General features: G+C 41.1%; 1 protein-coding gene across 2 annotated transcripts in view; it reads right to left on the bottom strand.

Moving 5' to 3' along the window:
- Positions 1 to 14,834, bottom strand: part of RECQL (RecQ like helicase) — a 101,520-nt gene that overhangs the window by 14,226 nt on the left and 72,460 nt on the right. For both annotated transcript variants that reach the window (XM_030215292.1, XM_030215293.1), the window contains exons 12-13: positions 10,996 to 11,087; positions 6,015 to 6,234 (exon numbers count right to left, since the gene is read on the bottom strand). In XM_030215292.1, the coding sequence (XP_030071152.1) occupies positions 6,015 to 6,234; positions 10,996 to 11,087 (312 nt within the window). The remainder of the gene's footprint in view (positions 1 to 6,014; positions 6,235 to 10,995; positions 11,088 to 14,834) is intronic.

The following is a 14,834-nucleotide window of genomic DNA, read 5'->3' as shown; positions in this document are numbered from 1 at the left end:
ATGACATTTGCTTATTTCCGATCTGACGAAGAAGGGCAAACTTCGAAAGCTAATCAACAAATGTATTAAGTTATGTCCAATAAAAAAGGTATCATCTTATTTTCTTTTCCATGTTTTATTTCTATTGATTACCTTTAAAAGTGGACTAACACGGCTACCACACCTCTCTACTGCATAAATTTAGAAATTTTTGAAATTTTATAAATAACTGTGTTTTGGAAAATGTGCCAGTTGAGATTGTGCACTGGCTGGTTCTCTCCCATCTGGATTACTGTAGCGGAATTTATGCGGGCTGCAAGATCTCCTTACTGAAAAAGTTCCAGACAGTCCAGAACACTGCTGCGAGACTGATTCTAGGAGAACGTCGTTATGCTCATGCCGAGCCTCTGCGCTTCAGGCTCCACTGGCTACCTGTAAAGGAGCACATCACTTTTAAGCTATGCTCCTTAACCCACAAAATCATCTATGGGTTGGCTCCTGAGTACATGCTCCCATTGATCGACCTTCCTCCCAGGAATGCCACGCCTGCTGCATGGACGTATCTCCACCTACACTTCCCAACTTGTAAGGGGGATTTTCACCTCTTCCTTCCGCTACTGGGGCCCTAAATCCTGGAGCGCTCTCCCGCAGCACCTTAAAGCACAAATGGACCACGGCCTTTTCAAGAAGCTGCTGAAAACCCACTTCTTTACTAAAAGCTACACCCCTAGTTACTCTGCAATATGATAACCCCCTCCTGATCCCCACCCTGCTCTGCCTTCTGTTGCTAGTTATTTTTTCCCACCGTCTATCCTCTGTCTCCTCTGCACTCTTTCAGCTTGTTTGTATATCTGCCTAATTTTTGTAAGCCACATTGTGCCCACATGAGTGGGAAAATGTGGGATATAAATGCACAATAAATAAATAAAAAATTATGTGGAACAATATGTTTCGAGCATTTGCTACTGCAGATCTTTTTTGAACATTAGAGTTGAACTACGTAGATCTGAGTGCCCCTTAATCTGTTATACATTGATCAATATTATATTCTGCCACCCAATAGGAAGGTCAAAGCTTTAAGTTCTAGAACATTCTTTTTAGCTTTTCACACTCCTTTCTGATACTTTCGAATAGTGGTAACTGAAATTACTTTTTGTATGTGGTCAATATTCAGCTGACAGGAGTCAGCAGTTTTTTCAAGTGCTGACCGTTGCCGACCAGTTAGACATGGATATTCAATGCTGGGCCACACCTGGACACAGCACTGAATGGTACCGAGTTTAAATAGCCCTCTCAGAACAACCCCTGACAAAATGACCCTGACAAAATGGTCTATACACAAAGTTGCCCCAGCAAAATATTCCCTCCCAACATAATAGCCTTCAAAAAAAATGGCTCATCCGTAAAATGCCTTGTGACAAATCAGTCCCCAACAACAGGGATCAATTACGCTTTGATGTTTTATAGGCTTTAATCTTGTTCACAAAGAGAAGCATGGAGGACCATATAAAGTCAACTAGTAGAAGTAACACACTTTGGGGTTCTTTTTACAAAGCCGAGGCAAAAGGGAGCCTGTTGGCATTGGCGAGTGTTTGTGATGCGCCTTGAGGCCCCCTTTTACCATAGTGGGTAAAAGGCAGGTTTTTTTTTTTTTTTTTTTAAAGAAATGGACATGCGGCAAGTGAAGCTCTTGCCATGCGCCCATTTCAGTTGGGAGCACTTACCGCCATCCACTGAGGTGGTGGTAAGGGCTCCCGCGCTACCCTAAGTGAACCGACTACCAGAAATTCTAATTTCCTGCTTTGAGATTCAGGTTTTGGTGACGGCAATCAAATCTTGATGTTTGGAATTAGCAAACATCTGTGTCTTCTTGAGGAAAACCCCCAGTGGCTCATTGACAGGACGTTTAAAGTAGGGCTGAATTTTTATTGTGACACGTGCTACACATTCAGCAGGGCATATACTTGATCTTGTTGTTGTGCTAAGTGGCTTCTCTTCTACTGCTGATGTGGATGTGGTATTATTGATTTGGACTAACCATAGCTTTGTGTTGTTTTGACATTGTCTGAATTTGAGAGGAATTTTCAGAGGACAGTTGTTACTAAATGTGTGAGGGGGAAGATTGATACGCAGGTCTTAATGAATACTTGGGCACCAGTGTTAGGTAATATATCTGATTTGCCTGTGACAGAAGTTGCTGAACATTGGAACATTATGTTGAATTCTGTGTTAGGTCAGATAGCACCTATAAGGACAGTTAAGATTAAAGTTACTTCTGACCTGATGCCTTGGCTGACTTTAGGTCTAAGGCAATTACAGTGTGAATTACATCAAGCGTGGGTGGACAAAATATAGGGATACTAATACCAGAGGAAGTTATTTAATTAAACTGCAAGAGTATAAGCTGGTAATAGCTATGGAAAAGTGGAGTTACATTTTAAACTTGGTGAGCATGTTTCCACAGCAGTTAGGAAATGATGAAGGTGTTGTCGAATTTCCTATTTGTTGGGGCACATTTGAACCAGTGAGTGAGGCAGAGGTGATATCCTCTTTGAAATTATAGCATCTTACAGGGTCTGTTATGGATTTTTGTAGTCTCATTGTATTGAGGAACATGTCTAGTTTAGTTTGGTTGTTCCAACGATAACCGTTATGACTATCAAGTTCCTAGAAAGTGGACATGTTCCTGATCTTTTACAGGTGTCTACGGTCTGCCCTAGAGTGAAAAATCCTGCTTTGGGGTATAATGTACTTAGTAATTTTTGCCCTATAGCTTTGTTGCCAAATGTTGGTTAAGGTTGTGGAAAGGGCTGTTTTTAGACAACTTGATGAGTATCTACTAGAGAGAAAGCAGCTTGACCTATGTCAGTATGGATTTCGCAATGTTTACAGTACTGAAGGATTAATTGCTGCTACATTGGATGAGCTATATTGGGGCCCTAGACCATTATACCAATTATACTTTGGTGTTTCTAGATGGCATAATGGAATGAAGAGGATGTAAACTTTTACAGCTTGGAGTTTATTGAAGAGGTTCATCATTGTCAGAATTTAATGTCCACAATCAGGCTTATTTTCGAAAGAGAAGGACACCCATCTTTCAACACAAATCAGGAGATGGGCGTCCTTCTCCTAGGGTCGCCCAAATCAGCATAATCGAAAGCCCATTTTGGGCGTCCTGAACTGCTTTCCGTCGCGGGGAGGACCAAAGTTCCCGGGGGACGTGTTGGAAGCATAGCGAAGGCGGGACTGGGGCATGCCTAACACATGGGTGTCCTCGGCTGATAATAGAAAAAAGAAAGGTGTCCCTGATGAGCACTTGGCTCATTTTTTCTTGCAACCAAGCCTCAAAAAGGTGCCCGAACTGACCAGATGACCAACGGAGGGAATCAGGGATGACCTCCTCTTACTCCCCTAGTGGTCACTAATCCCCTCCCACCCTTAAAAAAAAAAAAACTTTTAAAATATTTTTTGCCAGCCTCTATGTCAGCCTCAAATGTCATACCCAGCTCCCTGACAGCAGTATGCAGGTCCCTGGAGCAGTTTTACTGGGTACTGAGTGCACTTCAGGCAGGCGGACCCAGGCCCATCCCCCCCCCCACTTGTTACACTTGTGGTGGCAAATGTGAGCCCTTCAAAACCCACCACAAACCCATTGTACCCACATCTAGGTGCCCCCCTTCACCCCTTAGGGCTATGGTAGTGTTGTACAGTTGTGGGTAGTGGGTTTTGGGGCTCAGCACCCAAGGTAAGGGAGCTATGCACCTGGGAGCAATTTCTGAAGTCCACTGCAGTGCCCCCTAGGGTACCCGGTTGGTGTCTTGGCATGTGAAGGGGACCAGTGCACTATGAATGCTGGCTCCTCCCACAACCAAAGGGCTTGGATTTGGTCGTTTCTGAGATGGGCATCCTCAGTTTCCATTATTGATGAAAAACGGGGACGACCATCTCTAAGGACGACCTAAATGTTTGGGCGTCCCCGACCGTATTATCGAAACGAAAGATGGACGTCCATCTTGTTTTGATAATACGGGTTTCCCCGCCCCTTCGCGAGGACGCCCTTGAGAAAACTTGGGCGCCCCTTTCGATTATGCCCCTCAAATTATCCTATTACAATTAGGAATATAGTACATAGGGGGAATTAAATGAAATGAATCATAGGGAGAGGTTTCCCCTAGTACAGCATAGTTTAGATCATAGAGTCATTCTTTAGAGATCTGGTAATTATCACAAAACAGATTCCCATCACAAATATCAAAATATATGATTTATGGTTCTTAAAGTAGGACGAATGATGAATTTTTGTTTTAAATAATATACCTCTTTTTGGCTAGAATGGTAAGAGGTTTTTTTAATGAGTGAAGGAGTTCTATATCCTGGTGAGCAATATTTTGTTGATGACTGAGTTTTGATGATACATTAATGGTCTGAAATTTAACATAGTTTGGTTTATTGATTTTATAAAGTAATGCTTGATGTCAGACTGACATATTTGGGTGCTGGAGTGGCACATATTTTTGACATCTGACTACATCAATATAGTAGCTATGGATAAGTATAGCATTGCTTTTATGTAGGTTGTTTAAGACTACTTTTTAAACTATTGTTTTTTTTCTGATACAGTTTTACCTTGATGAAGCATTTTGTCAATGAAACCTGACTCATGTTAAAACAATACAAGGGCTGCATTACTTTTTGAAATTCAGGAGTCATCTTCACAGATTTTGTCTTCCTCAACTGATTTTTGTAAGTTTTGTGTGACTACTTGTTTATCAATATTCTTGGGAGTGATCTCAGCTACAAAGTAACATACTTGAAGTAAATATTCTGTTGGGATACAAAATTGTTATATTTGTGGATTAACTCCTCTTCCTGACTCAATTTATCTTGGTTTTGGACACAATTGTGTGGATAAGCACTCTTACCTTTGACATTTTTACATTTTCTAATTTATTTTTAACTGATGTCTTTGAATTTAGAGTAGAGGGTTTAACAGTTTGTTATGGTTGTGTTGTATGTGCAGTTTTATATACTTGAAAAGTGTTTGTTGAGAATGAACTTTTAAACTAAACTTTATTTTGTTGAGAATCAGTGTTGGACCTGTTTTTTTTCAAAATCATGTTTTAATCATATGTTACAAAGAATAGATCAGTATATGCTCCATCACCACCATATTAATCATCTTTCCTTGAACCGAAGACGTGGTACACAGCCTTAGTACTAATTTGGCAGGTAAAGATCTGAAAAGAAGCAACAGGAAGAAATGCTCTACACATGAACACCACACGAGAAGCAGAGATGGCCTAAAGGAAAGAAGGGCAACCAGGAGAAATTACTAAAGGTCTTTATTGTGGCGATGACCCAACTTGGCAAGGTTTCAGCACAAATGCCTTCATCAAGGGTCGATAAATAAATATAAACATAACAAGGTTGTTAAAAATATTTTAAAAGCTTAAAACACTTCAAAAAAGTATCTTTTTATGGGTTTAATGATATAAAATGTTTATTGTTCTGAATTATACTAAACCATTTGGATGTTATTTATTATATCTAATCATGTTGTCCACAGTTTATTTTTTTATCTTTTTGTTAGAAGTTTTCTTTTAAGTGTTTAAACTTATTTTAAACATTTTTAGCAACCCTTCTATGTGTTTGTATTTATAGACTCCTAATGCAGGCATTTATGCTAAAAGCTGGCTGAGTTGGGTCATCTCCACAATAAAATCCTTTGATGACATCTCCTGGTTGTCTTTCCTTTCTTTCACTCATCTCAGCTCCTCTTATGAGATAAAGTACAACCTCAGGCTTCCTATAAAACTATGAGTGTGTTAGGCAGGCTGCTATTCTCTTTGGAGAAACTGATATATATTTCAACCAGTTTTATTCTATTATTAAAAGAGATAACTACCTCAAACAGGACTCAACTGCTAATATTCTGTAAGAATACACTTAAAAATAAACAAATGTCAACTTTCAAATGTTTGACAAAAAGGAAAAAAATATATATATGAAAAATCTGAATTTTGTAAAATTACCTCAGATATTGTTGTAAAACCAGATGAGCAATAATTCTTTCTACTTCATTACGTGAAAATTTTGGAGGAGCAACACTGATAACTCTCAGTTTTGAGGCACCCTTTCCCATCCAAGCGTCAAGCAATTTCAGTGGTGTGAGCTTTTCATCCATTTGATCTGCTTGCTCAATTATTTTCACCAGGTCCTTGCAGTAACCGGTTACATCGATATTCTCATAACCTAAAATGAAAAGTAGAAATATCTGCTTCAGTGCAAAGACGTCTCTACACAATATAATAGTACTAGTAAAAAAAGCCCGTTTCTCATTGAAATGAAACGGGCGCTAGCAAGGTAATGACCTTCTACCATTAATGTTCTCCCCCCTCCTATACCCCCTCCCCCCTCGTCTCGGGACCTCCCCTGTCATCTCAGGACCCCCCCCCCCTGTTGTCGCAGCACCCCTCCCCCTCTCTCATCTCAGGACCCCCCTCTAACCGGGCCCCTCCTCCCATTTCCGCCGGTCTCTGTGGCCTCCGACAGCAAGGAGGACATGTGCGGGTGCCCCAGCCCCTTCGTACGTGGCAGCTGCTGTTTAAAAAGTTTTACCTCCTGCTCGTCCGGCAACACTGAAGTGCAGCAAGTACAGACGCCGCTTGTTTCAGCTGTTCCTCTGGTCCTGCCCTCATTTCCTGTTTGCAGAAGGGCGGGACCACAGGAACTGCAGAAACAGAAGCGAAACCACAGAGTTCCCTCGAGGGCGGGGCAGTGATCGGGAGTGCGATTACAAACCCAAGAACACTACACGGCTTCACTGCCACAGAGTCAGCTTCAGAACGTTGGAGGTGCGAATTATATTAGATTTTTGATATGGAAATTTTAATTAGCAACTACACGGAAAATCAGTCAAGAACTATTAGTAAGCAGCTCACGACAGATCTGAATAAATTAGGACAAGGCCACAGTGGAGAGACTAAATGAATTCTTTGATTTGGTCTTCAGTGGGGGAGACACTGAACCATGACAGAAATGGTAGTTAATGGTAATGAGTTGGAGCAACAAACAAATCTAGTGAACCTTGAAGATTCAATAGGACAAACTGACAAGTGCAGCAAGTCACCTGGACTGAACACTATAGGCCCAGAGTATAGCAGATTTATAAAATGAAACTGCAGATCCTTTATTAGTATGAAATTTCTTCGTAATTTGTAATGTGTCTTTAAAATCAAGCATGGTACATAAAGAATAGAGGGTGGCCAACATAATGCCAATTTTTTAAAGATTCCAGAGTTGACCTGTGAGTCTGTCATCATTGCCAGGCAGAATGGATAAGCAAGTCTGGGCACTGGCATTAAATATCCAGCTTTCAATGGACATGTGCTGGTTTCGGGGAATGATGCAGGTCCCAGGCAATATTCAGGCAGGACCCACATAGCAGAAATCTTCATTCAGCACCCCCACCCCCCCCACCAAGTCCCTTCCCACAACCACCAACACCAGCTTAGAGTCCAAGAAAGTCACTAAATGAGAAGGTTCACAGAAAATATGTTTAACTGACTAATGTAACCACACATTTACAAGGAAAATTAAGACAAAATATATCCCCTAACTGCAAAACATGTGGATGAAGTTTCAAAAAAGATTGATGCCTCCATTAAATTTGTCTGGAAATATCAGGAAAAACTCAAATTCTACGATTAAAAATACTTTTTGCCTATGACGAAAGAACATCCTCAAATCCCAATCTTGGTCTGGGTTAGAACAAAGTCCACAATCAACATAGTTGTCTGGACTCCCATAATTTCATTTTCTATCGTCCGAGTTAAATTCAAATGATCAAAAGGTACATCAGACTCCTCCGCTATTAACTGTTCTGGTGGTTTCTTTGTATAAGGTAACAAGTAATATATTCTAGACATGGGGGTGGGGGGCATGATGGTATGATTGTTCTGGTATTTCCAAAAACTCAGCAAGATAGCTTTTAAAAGTAATAAGGGAGCAATAGCTGGTAACTTAGGAAAGCTGATACAACGCAGTGTCTTCAATCTCTGCTGATTTTCTAAAGTCTCAATTCTTTTCTGTAACATCAAATTCTCTTTTAGACCAAACTGCCCCTCTACGTTTCACATTTCAGACTTAGTTGATGATTCAAATGACTCCAAACGCTGTATTTTACTTACTATATCAGCAAGTTTGCAAGGTAGAGACTGGGTTTGAGTCACTAAAGCTGAAATCTTGTTAGAAAAAGAGGCCTCCAAACTCACCAAGGCATCCCATATTGAATCATAGCGGGCGTTGCAGGCAGCAAAGACATACTTGGCTGTACCAGCAATCCATCACTGGCCCAGTCCAACACCGGCTCCTTGAGCACCGACAGAAACTCGAGCAGCACTCTCCTGTGCTGCTACACTCGTATTCATTTGCTCTGGTCTGCCCCTGCAACTAGAACTAGCAGACCCTCTTCAGAACATGCAGGTCCAGGAGTACCCCTGAACAAGGCTGCAGGCATCATCGGAGAGATCTGCATTTCAGGGCTGGAGAGATCCGCTTCAAGTGGGGGAGTGACTCACCTCCCGCCGCTCCTTCCCACGGTGAAGATGCCAGCCCCAAGCTCGTGCTTGGGACCTCAAATCGATCCATCGGTCCTACCAAAGGAAGAACAGGACTGCAGGGTAAGCCCTCTGTTTTCCCCTTCGCTAGGCATAGATTAAGGAAAAATTTCCAGAGAAAGACTCCAAGAAGTTAAGGTGGGAGAGGATCAAAGAGCTGTGCTTCCTATTCAGACGCTATCTTGCCTTTGACGCTCATGTGTTATTTTAATACACATGTACACCTGCTCTCAAGTAGGCATAATGACCCTGTCTTCTATGTTACCATGATTTCTACTAGTATTTTATAAAGAAACAGAGGCATAAATGCATTGGCATCGCTAACGTTTAGCACGCCCACATTAGCACGCGCTAAAAACGTGAGCGTGCCTTAGTAATAGGGGGCCCAATTTATTTATTGGTTCCTATGAACCCTTTTCAGCATCTTTGATCAGAACAGTCTTTACCCTTCACTTAGGGTGACTCATTTTGCATAACCTGTAATTGTGTGTTTTCTATTGCTGAATCAAGGCTGTGGAATTCTTCACGTGTCTCTGTTAGAAAGGGATTATTTACTATTCAGGAAATAACTTGGTGATTTATTATTTTCTCAAGCTTTTTAATACAGTATGTTTTGGATTAAATTATAACGCATAATTTTAATTTATTACTATCTGATTGCACAATTTGTTAAGTGTTTTTGATAAGTCATCAGGTACCGCATGCTCTTTTATTTAATGTTTTATGTTCTGTTACAAGCACTGAACAAATTAATTTTTGAATTTGAAAAATGTAAGATTATCAAATAAATTCCCAATGTGCAAACTTAGGGGCCCTTTCACTAAGCTGTGGTAAAAGCACTCTCTCGGGGTGCGCTCAGATATCCCACTGTGATTTTTCCATTTGCACACATTACTCACACACTAAAAAATAGTTTTTATTTATTTATTTTTTTAGAGCTGGGGCGGGTCTGGGGGTAGAGAGTTGGCATGTTCTGCACTAATCGGTTAGCACAGCTGAACTGCCATGCGCCAACCAATTAGTACATGGTTAGCGCATGCGCCTACAAAATAGGTGTCGATAAGTGCTCACACCCTAATGGCTATACGCAAATGGGAAAATTAGCACGTGGCCATTACTGCCGAAATAGAAAGATCGGCCACTTCCCAGCAGTGCTAAAAGTGGCCTTAGTGTGCGTGAAAGATATTTTTTTGGGATAGCGCAGGCCACTTCTTAGCACTGCTTAGTAAAAGGGCCCCTTAAAGAGCTCATAGAGGAAACTGTGTGATGCTACGTGTATTTTGACTGTGTTTCCATACATTTCATGAAAAGAAGCAAATGCTTAACAGAATAAGAGAAAAGAATTTGTGTCATTCAAAGGCCTAAAACTTTTCACTTTCATCTACATTTCTGATCTTTTATCATTCAGGAACTGGTAGGAATGCTGATCCATTCACATTGCTAGCTACATATGGTGTACGTCAACAAAATACTCAGGGGTCCTTTTACTAAGCCACGTAATCGTCTATGTACGCCCAACGCACGCCAAAATGGAGTTACTGCCCGACAACCGTGTGGCTCTAGCGGTAATTTCATTTTTGGCGCGTGTCCGATATGTGCGTCTGAAAAATATTTTTTAATTTTCGGGCGTGCTTAACGGACGCGCGCCAAGTGGCATTTGGCACACGTAGGTCATTACTGCCCAGTTACCATGTCTTTACTGCTAGGTGAATGGTTGGCAGTAAGGTCTCAGACCCAAAATGGATGCGCGACAATTTTCATTTTGCCACACGTTCATTTTCGGGTAAAATTTTAATAAGGCCTTTTTTACAGGCACGCTAAAAAAAGGATTGGCACGCACCCAAAGACCGCAAGTCATTTTTCAGCAAGCCTTTGTAAAAGGATCCCTCACTGATCAAAATTGTTAGACATACAGAATAAATGGGCTGCTACATTTAGAGTCGGAAAATAGTATTTTATTGTGCTTCTTTACTAGATATATATTATTTACTTAGAGCTTCTTGTACTAAACGTCACTAAAAAGTTCACACTTACCACCACAAGTGTACCAGAGTTGGATATGAGCCCGGGTCCCCTTCTCTACAATGTACTGCACTGACCACTAGGCTACTCCATGGAGCTGTGTCACTAAGCTATTGCCTATGTAAAGTTTTTGGCAAGTAAATCCTCATGCCATCCCTTATTACTTCTCTCAAAAAAAAAACAAATCAAAATTTTTGATACTTTTCCAGTTCAATTGCATTTGAGATTGAGACCCATATAAACAAGTCATTGCTTCATATACTATCACGCTTGTGTATAAATGAAATTTTAAGGGTTATTATTAACATCTTAACAAAGTTTAATTTGCTTAAATATTGAATTTTGCATGCTATTAAAATTCAAATTTACTTACATTTTTCCGTACAACAGTTATCACACATTCTGTTACAATTTGCTGAGTCCCACACCTCATCAAAATGATGTGCTATCAGTACACGGCGACATCTAAAAGTAGTGAGATAAGACACTGTTTAAACATAATCTTACATGACCTTGGACAGAAACTGTAATGTATGATGTCAATATGAGAAAAGTAATGGCCAAGACGGCAATGAAATATTTAGGGACTCATTTTCAAAAGAGAAAAACGTCTCAAAAATGACAAGACGTTTTTCTCTGTAATGCTTGCAAATCAGAAGGGGCGTGTTGGAGGCAGTCCCAAAACTTGAATGTTTTTCTGCCATAATGGAATAAAGCAAAAAAGTCCAGGTCTAAAAGCTAGATGTTTTGGTCTAGACCTGTTTCAATCACGACTAGACCACAAAAAGGTGCCTTAAATATTCAGATGACCACTGCAGGGATTAATGTATGACCCCCTCCCCCTTACTCCCCCAGTGGTCACTGATTCTCACTCCGAAAGATGTGAAAGAAACTACATACCAGCATCTATGATGGCTTCAGATGTTATGGCCAGTTCTATTAGAGCAGCAAGCAGGTCCATGGAGTAGCCTAGTGGTCAATGCAGTGCACTGTAGAGAAGGGGACCCAGGCTAATATCCCACTTTAACTAGTACACTTGTGGTAGGAAGTGTGAACCCTCCAAAACCCACCAAGAACCTACTGTACCCACATATAGGTAACACCTGCAAGCATAAGGGCTACTGTAGTGGTGTACAGTTGGGTACAGTAAGTTTTTGGAGAGTTCCTTACAACATAAGGGGGTAATGGCGCGATGTATACCTGGGACCTTTTATGTGAACTCAACTGCAGCCCTCCCTAAGGTACCCCATTGCTCTGCTGGGATATGATGTCTGTGTGCCCTCCCCCCCCCATACATCCCAATGGCTTGTTTTTGTGCGTTTTTCCCTTGGACATTTTCTCCCCGCCAAAAAATGGTCCTAAAAGATAGACGCAGTGAGCACAAAAACATCTAGCAAATGGCCATTTTCAAAATAAAAAGATGGACTTCTTCTGGTTTGAAAATGGCCATGTTTGCTACTGGATTTTTGGATGTTTTTCCCAAAACGTCCAAAATCGGATTTAGACATTAAATCAAAAATGCCCATCTTAACTTTTAGATGCATAAGATGCTGTACGATAAAATGGCAGTTCAGTAAACTGTATTTGTATAGCTCTAATAGGTATACACAGCGCTTCACAGACACACTCAGTAGACATTCCCTGTAACGTGAAGCTCACAATTTAAGATTGACTAAAAGACAATTACCACAGACCAAATATGCTGGGGTGGAATCTGATAAAACAGTGGTGATGTTTGCAAAGAGCTAAGATAACAGGTGGAGTCTAACCAAAGATTGGGCCTGCCCCACCCAATTAGATACATCATAAGGAATGTCATTACCCTAGAAACAATCTATATAAGAAAAGCAGAACAATGGGTGGATTAAAGAGTCCTTATCTAATAATTGTTACAAGTTTAAGAGTCATTGCCTTCTCAGAAACAAAAATATTGAACTACAACAGTGCAAGAATCAAGATTTATCTATCTGTCAAAGTCACCACAGCTTATGTACCTACGTGAAGAAGAAATCTGCAGCGATGTCTCAGAACCACTGTAATACATAGTAACATAGTAGATGATGGCAGATAAAGACCTGTATGGTCCATCCAGTCTGCTCAACAAGATAAACTCAATACAAATGGTATGAAGTGATACATCATATGTACACCTGATTTTGATTTATCCTTGCCATTTTTAGGGCACAGACCATAGAAGTCTGCCCGGCACTGTCCATGTACTGTAATGCAGATCTGGGCTCTACAGACCTATGTATACTTTCATAGTTCGGACACTGCATTGAAAAGGGACCACCTTTTCCCTTGCAGATTTTAAATTTTACAGCTCTTAACTTCAGGATTTTTGTGGAAATGATCTTGAAGCATAAACATCACATTTATAATAATAATTTTAAAAAAATCCCAATTAGCATAACTAGTTACAGTAGGCTGAAAGTCTACCATAGCTAAACCATCTATTAAAAAAGGGCCCTTCAGTTCTTACCAGGCAAGTTTCAAGGAAACTGTCAAAGGTTCACAATGTTATGTGGCAAAATATTAATGCTAGCTCATTCTGGGCCCTGTTTACTAAGTCACGTTATAGGCACGTTAACATTTCTAATGCGCGTTAACTGTGTAGATGCCTACAATATCCCTATAGGCGCCTACACAGTTAGCGCATGCGCTAATTGTAGGTGTGTTAAAAATGCTAACGCGCCTTAGCAAACAAGGCCCTTTGTTTTGCTGTACAACTAGAGTGTGCTCCACAGAATCTTTAGAAACTATATTAATAGATTAGTAATTATTACACTTGCATAAAAGGTATCAGAGAAAACTTGGCTGATAAAATTAGATATGTTGCCCATCTTGCTGTTACTTGTACCTCATGAAAGGCTACAGAGGAAATTGGAGGGTCATGGGATAGGAGGAAATGTCCTACTGTGGATTAAAAACTGGTTGAAGGATAGGAAACAGAGAGTGGGGTTAAATGGGCAGTATTCAAAATGGAGAAGGGTAGTTAGTGGGGTTCCTCAGGGGTCTGTGCTAGGACCGCTGCTTTTTAATATATTTATAAATGATTTAGAGATGGGAGTAACTAGCGAGGTAATTAAATTTGCTGATGACACAAAGTTATTCAAAGTTGTTAAATCGCGACAGGATTGTGAAAAATTACAAGAGGACCTTACGAGACTGGGAGACTGGGCGGCTAAATGGCAGATGACGTTTAATGTGAGCAAGTGCAAGGTGATGCATGTGGGAAAAAAGAACCCGAATTATAGCTACGTCATGCAAGGTTCCACATTAGGAGTTACAGACCAAGAAAGGGATCTGGGTGTCGTCGTCGATAATACAATGAAACCTTCTGCTCAGTGTGCTGATGCGGCTAGGAAAGCGAATAGAATGCTGGGTATTATTAGGAAAGGTATGGAAAACAGGTGCGAGGATGCTATAATGTCGTTGTATCGCTCCATGGTGCGACCGCACCTTGAGTATTGTGTTCAATTCTGGTCGCCGCATCTCAAGAAAGATATAGTAGGGGCATAATCGAACGAAAACGTCTATCTCCATGGGCGTTTATCTCCGAGAACGGGTCCGTGAAGGGGCGGACTGAACCGTATTTTCGCAAAAAATAGACGTCCATGTTTTATTCGACAATTTGTGAGCTGGGCATTTTTGTTTTTCAGCGATAATGGAAAATGAAAGCGCCCAGCTCAAAAACGAATAAATCCAAGGCATTTGTTCGTGGGAGGGGCCAGGATTCGTAGTGCACTGGTCCCCCTCACATGCCAGGACACCAACCGGGCACCCTAGGGGGCACTTTTACAAAAACAAAAAAAAAAGGTAAAAGAGCTCTCGGGTGCATAGCACCCTTCCCTTGTGTGTTGAGCCCCCCAAATCCCCCTCAAAACCCACTGCCCACAAGTCTACACCATTACTATAGCCCTAAGGGGTGAAGGGGGGCACCTACATGTGAGTACAGTGGGTTTGGGGGTTGGACGACTAATAAGCATTAAGCAGCACAATTGTAACAGGTAGGGGGGGATGGGCCTGGGTCCACCTGCCTGAAGTCCACTGCACCCCCTAACAACTGCTCCAGGGACCTGCATACTGCTGCCAGGGAGGTGGGTATGACATTTGATGGTGAAAATAAAAAGTTGTGAAACATCATTTTTTTGTGGTGGGAAGGGGTTAGTGACCACTGGGGAAGTCAGGGGAGGTCATCCCCGATTCCCT

Source organism: Microcaecilia unicolor, chromosome 9, assembly GCF_901765095.1.
Source record: "Microcaecilia unicolor chromosome 9, aMicUni1.1, whole genome shotgun sequence".
Classification (NCBI taxonomy): Eukaryota; Metazoa; Chordata; class Amphibia; order Gymnophiona; family Siphonopidae; genus Microcaecilia; species Microcaecilia unicolor.
The sequence above is the reverse complement of the archived record's forward strand: the minus strand, read 5'-3'. Positions and strand labels throughout refer to the sequence as shown.